Source organism: Pinus tabuliformis, chromosome 6 (genome assembly GCF_031772625.1).
Source record: "Pinus tabuliformis cultivar Carrire ecotype Pingquan chromosome 6, CPIR1, whole genome shotgun sequence".
Taxonomy (NCBI): domain Eukaryota; kingdom Viridiplantae; phylum Streptophyta; class Pinopsida; order Pinales; family Pinaceae; genus Pinus; species Pinus tabuliformis.
The window spans coordinates 213,608,611-213,614,158 of NC_142292.1; the positions used below are offsets into that span (position 1 = coordinate 213,608,611).

The following is a 5,548-nucleotide window of genomic DNA, read 5'->3' on the forward strand; positions in this document are numbered from 1 at the left end:
CCTTGGGTGATTTTGACAGCTTAGATGCTGTGGGTCGAGGTTTCTCAAGCCATAGGTCAAACCTGATGTAATCTCTTGAAAACTCAAACAACTTGACAAACAACAAATATTAAACCTAAGAAATTACATCATAATTTTTTAAGTAAATCATTTATTATAATTTAGCTGTTAAAAAAAAATTATTATTTATAAATGGACCGTAATTTTATCACAATTATTTAAAAAATAATACACCATCTAAAAATAACTTATGAGAGGTCTACTGGGTCTTGGAAACTCAAACAACTTGACTAACAAAAAATATTAAACATAAGAAATTACATCATAATTTTTTAAGTATAAAAAACTTATTTACTTTCAATATATTTTTAAACCGTAAACCATTTATTATAATTTAGTTGTTAAATTAACTACAATTATTATTAATTATTATTTATAAATGAATGATAATTTTATCACAATTATTTAAAAAATAATACACCATCTAAAAATAACTTATGAGAGGTCTATTAGGTCTTGGATAGAGGATGATCGGGTACTCTATTAAGACACTCCTTGATGTAAAGTCACTAATTCAATGCTCATCCAAATTTAGATAATATATTAGACATGATGAAAATATAATCACACCAAACTTATGAGAAAAAAAAACATATAAAAATAAACTTCCACTATTATAAAATATTTTTAAATCTTAACCTATTAATCTATTTTCTTACTTATAATCAAATATATTTTATTTTAAACTAAATTATTTATATAAAATTACTATTAAAATATATATTTTATTATATATACTATTATTATTTTATGTATTTTTAAATACTATTTCCCAACTTCATGTTAAAATACAAACGCCTCATATAATAAATGAAAATTGATAATTTATGTGAAAGGGACCACCGTGAGGGCGATCAATTTCACGTGAAGAGTGAAAGTGAAGAGTGAGATGCGTAATGCTTTTACAGTTTCGGTGAGATTTTTATTATATTATGTTAATTTTTTATTATATTATGTTAATTTTTTTTAATATGCGTATTATTATATTGTGTTAATTTTTATTACTACGGGACAGATATCGAGATAAGTGAGATACAGTTTGAAATAGTCTATAACGCGATTTTTTGAAAGTTTTTTTGGCGGGTTTTTCCGGTTGAAATCCGGTAGGAATTTATTGGAATCCCAAGTTTGATAGCTAGTTTCTGCACAATGAAAGCGTCCCAAGGGTTTTCGAGAGTGCTGAATCCAAATATGCAGTTAAAAAACCATTTTAACTGCAATAAATCAAAATTTAACCTCAAATTCTTCCGCCGGATTCCGTCACCGAAATCTCCAAAAAGTCGCATTATAGACAACTCCATACAGTTTCGGTGAGATTTTTATTATATTGTTTTTTTTAATAAAGTGTGAAAATTTATTATCATATGAGGATAGTTATTTTTGGTTGTTATTGAATAATGTAAGTTGATTTATAATTCTTATTTAAGGAAAATTATATTATTTGGATAGGTCAGTAAAGGAACAGGTTTTCATTTTTTATTATTTTTAAATTGTAGACCATTATCCTACGAAATACCGCTAAACCTTTGGTTGTTAACTTCTTTCCTTACGCATTAAAAAACGAACTCTTAACCAACCGAAACAATTTTAAAACCTACATTTAATCTATTATATTAGGTTAAGAAGTGTTGTGTAAAGATGTAATGAATGAAAATAAATATTTTTAATTTTAAAAAACAAAATTACATCACGTTTCATTTTTTAACTAAATCGTGCGACAGCTCATTAAACCTTTTACTGCCTTGATTTTTGGGTCAACACTGATTTATAATGGTGAGCTATCCAATAGCTTTGGAGTGTCATGCCAACTAGGCAAGTGTCTCCACACTTATAAACAATCTTAATTTTTTTAAATATTTGCGATAGTAAACTATTGAACATGTTCTAAGATGTTGACTTTGTCTGTTTATGATCTTTTTCCGTTGGCCAAGTCAATTTTTGCAGAACTTAAAACCTACGTGAATATACTCGGAGAACAAGCAGGGGCTCTGGGAAACACTGGTGAGAAAAAATGAGAATGGGTTGGGGGAACAAGAAGAATCCTTTGGTGTCCAATGAAGATCCGAAGCTTCCGGTTGGCAAATATGAACTGGTTAACAGCAATGGCATCCAAAGCAATTCTATTCCAAGTTCCCCTGTGAAGAAGTCTATGAACAAGTATGTCATTGCCTGTGCAGTTTTGGCATCAATGAACTCCATTATTCTTGGATACGGTATGCATGTCTATTTTCCCAGTCTATCGCATCGCTTCATTATTGCTCTTTCAGATTTGTATTAAGTCAAACCTCATCAGTTAGATTAACGCAAGACTGGTCTGTCAGCTCCACAGAAAAAACAAATGCCCAGTGAATAGGTTTTTTTAATTTGCTTCATTTCCCTGATTAGAAGGCATGGGTAATCTTAAAACGCAGATAATTCTCTGAAAAACACTTGTGACCCGTTTTTCAAATGAAATTTGGATCTGTATATCAATACCAGCCACTTTAGTCTAAGATCTAAACTAGCCCGGACCTATCTAAACCCTGGTCAGATATGCACCTCTAGATGGAGAAACTCAAGGGTGGATGTCTTGACTTCACAGAAATTGTCCTCCAGGTTTGATGTAGACCGGTTTGGTGGATGTCCTGAGTTCACAGAAATTCCTATAGTCAATGGACACAATGCCCACAGTGAGAGTTAATAGATTGCACAACCCCACCCTGGCTGTAGATTGCACATACAAAGGTATCTGTCCGCTGCACACTGAAATAAGTTATGTCTCTTTTATTATGTTGTTGACGGTATTGTGCAGATGGTGGTGTTATGAGTGGAGCAATTATATTTATTCAAGAGGATCTGGTTATAACAGAAGTACAAGAAGAGGTACTTGTTGGGTCGTTGAATATAATCTCTCTTGCGGGAGCAGCGATTGCAGGCAGGACCTCAGATGCAATAGGAAGAAGATGGACAATGGCTTTGGCAGCACTGATATTCCTGATGGGTGCAGCTGTAATGGGTTTGGCTCCTTCCTTTCCTCTGTTGATGGGAGGCAGGCTTTTAGCTGGGGTTGGTGTTGGGTTTGCTCTAGTGATTGCCCCAGTCTACACTGCCGAGCTGGCCCCTGCATCCAGCCGAGGGGCACTCACATCACTTCCTGAAATCTTTATCAATGTAGGGATTCTTTTGGGGTACATCTCCAATTATTTTCTGTCAGGGCTTCCTGCTCATCTGAGCTGGAGATTGATGCTTGGTTTGGGGGTTTTTCCATCATTATTACTTGGATTAGGTGTCCTTGCCATGCCCGAATCCCCTAGATGGCTTGTTATGCAAAACAGGATCCCAGAAGCCATGGTGGTACTTTCAAGGACCTCGGATGATCAAGCCGAGGCTGATGCAAGATTGGCTCAAATTATGGATGCTGCAGGAGTTCAGGGAAATGATGATGCCCATCAATCAGGTGGGCATGAGGGAACTTCTTTAGACATATCCAATTCCCCTGATGCCCAAAAGAGTCATGGGGAACGAGTCTGGCTTGAGCTCCTGAGGCCCACTCCCCTGGTCCGAAGACTGCTTATCATAGCCTTAGGGATTCAATTCTTCCAGCAAGCATCAGGCATTGATGCAACAGTCTATTACAGTCCAGTGGTTTTCAAAAAAGCTGGAATTCATAGCCAAGACGGGATTCTTGCTGCCACCGTTGCAGTGGGTTTTGCAAAGACTGGATTTATCCTGGTGGCCACATTTTTGCTAGATCGTGTTGGGCGGAGACCATTGTTGCTTACCAGTGCCCTTGGAATGACTGTATCTTTGATGGCATTGGCAATGGGATTTGACTTCATAGAAAACACATCTGAACCCAATAAGGGAGCTGTGATTCTGGCTATATTGGCCGTGTGCTGCAATGTTGCTTTCTTCTCCATCGGATTAGGGCCGGTATGCTGGGTGTTAGGGTCTGAGATTTTCCCATTGAGGCTCCGAGCACAGGCAGCCAGTTTGGGTGTAATAGTAAACAGGATTGTTAGTGGGATAGTGGTAATGACTTTCTTGAGTGTTTCTAGGGCAATTACTGTGTCAGGTACATTTTCCCTTTTTGCTTGTCTATCAGTCCTCTGTGTAGTCTTCATATATATCTTTGTGCCCGAGACAAAGGGCAAAACTCTGGAAGAGATTGCGGCATCTTTTGATGAGGAAGAGGCAAAGAGACTGTCACAAGGCGCCGAGTTGGAGCTTGGGGACACGACATCTCTTGTCCAGAAAAACTGACTTCTCATACAATTACTGCTTGGATGGAATTTATTTGACTTCCTAAAACAAACATTGAAGAAATCATAATGGCCTTCGACATCAGAATATCTATTTTAGAAACACCTCAGAGATAGTTGAAACACCTGCTGATTGTAATTCCAAAGCTATTTGTTAAGTACATGTTCGATTAGCTTTTGCAGAAGGTCAGAACAGACAGACTAATGCATTTTTACCATATGTTTCCCCTCTGATTTGTGCTGTCATTTTTAAACTCAGTTTTGCAGTATTTCAAGCTTCTCTCCCATGATAGTCAATGCCTATTATACCTGCAAAGTTCTAGCTTGTGGAAGAGTTCCGGATGTAATTCTTGAAATGATCTTCCAGTAACAAATAGATGAAATAAGTATTCTTCAATATCTAATTTTAGCCTGCAATTTCACCCTTGTTTGCCTTTTCCTACCAGTCTTAAATCAAGTTAAAGGGATGTTTCATTTCTTAATTATTCTCAGACTCCTATTGTATGATGTTCATTGTGCAAAGTTGCCATGATTAAGTGTATGTCTAGTAGTTGAAAGCTTCGGTTTTGATTAGGCTTCCTTGGAGTGCAATGGAGAGCTGTTTACTATTCCTCACCTTTTATAAATCCGCAAGAGATGAAACTCAATTAAGCAATGTAAATTGTATTTGAAGCACAGCAACATGGTGAGCTCTCTCTTTAAGGTTAAATAATAATAAATCTGACTAAAAGGAACTGAAACTTGCCCATTTTACCCCTGATTAACATCTTGTAGTTGTTAATAATTGGAACAAACATAAGTAAGACAAATATTAGCACAAAAGGCTTTATACCACATTCAACTCATTGTATTGATTTTTTATATGAATTTATAGTATATCAGTTTGACAATTCTAGATCTAGATCTCACTAGCAACTCATCAAAGGATCGTGACAACACCTCATCAAAGATAAGATTTACAGCTCTTGTCAATGTGGTCTCAGACTTTGTGATTGGCTAAAAACTCAGTGTGACCATCATAATCTATCAAATCATTATAGACAAATTATCTTGGATATGCAATTTATAGTTTGAGTGAATATCTCAACCACACACCAATTGGAGATAATATCTCAAATCCAATTAGTTCCAACAATCTCCTACAAACTAGGAAATAGATTGCACTTAGAGAGTCATATCTAACTAGTAATGACCAATAATCCTAGCAATCAAATATGATCAAACACATAAGACAAGTACGAGCTACA

The 5,548-nt window shown here is 35.7% G+C and overlaps 1 protein-coding gene across 1 annotated transcript; it reads left to right on the top strand.

The window, feature by feature from the left end:
• Positions 1-1,953: 1,953 nt before the first annotated feature.
• LOC149258223 (putative polyol transporter 4) lies at positions 1,954-4,688 on the top strand. Its single transcript, XM_089414933.1, has 2 exons — positions 1,954-2,273; positions 2,852-4,688. The coding sequence occupies exons 1-2, from the start codon at positions 2,072-2,074 to the stop codon at positions 4,300-4,302; spliced, it is 1,653 nt and encodes a 550-aa protein (XP_089271059.1). The 5' UTR covers positions 1,954-2,071; the 3' UTR covers positions 4,303-4,688.
• Positions 4,689-5,548: the final 860 nt, after the last annotated feature.

Coding starts and splice junctions, on each gene's coding strand:
- LOC149258223 (XM_089414933.1), top strand. CDS start 2,072: ATGAGAATGGGTTGGGGGAACAAGAAGAATCCTTTGGTGTCCAATGAA. Junction 2,274..2,851: donor CTCCATTATTCTTGGATACG/GTATGCATGTCT, acceptor GGTATTGTGCAG/ATGGTGGTGTTATGAGTGGA.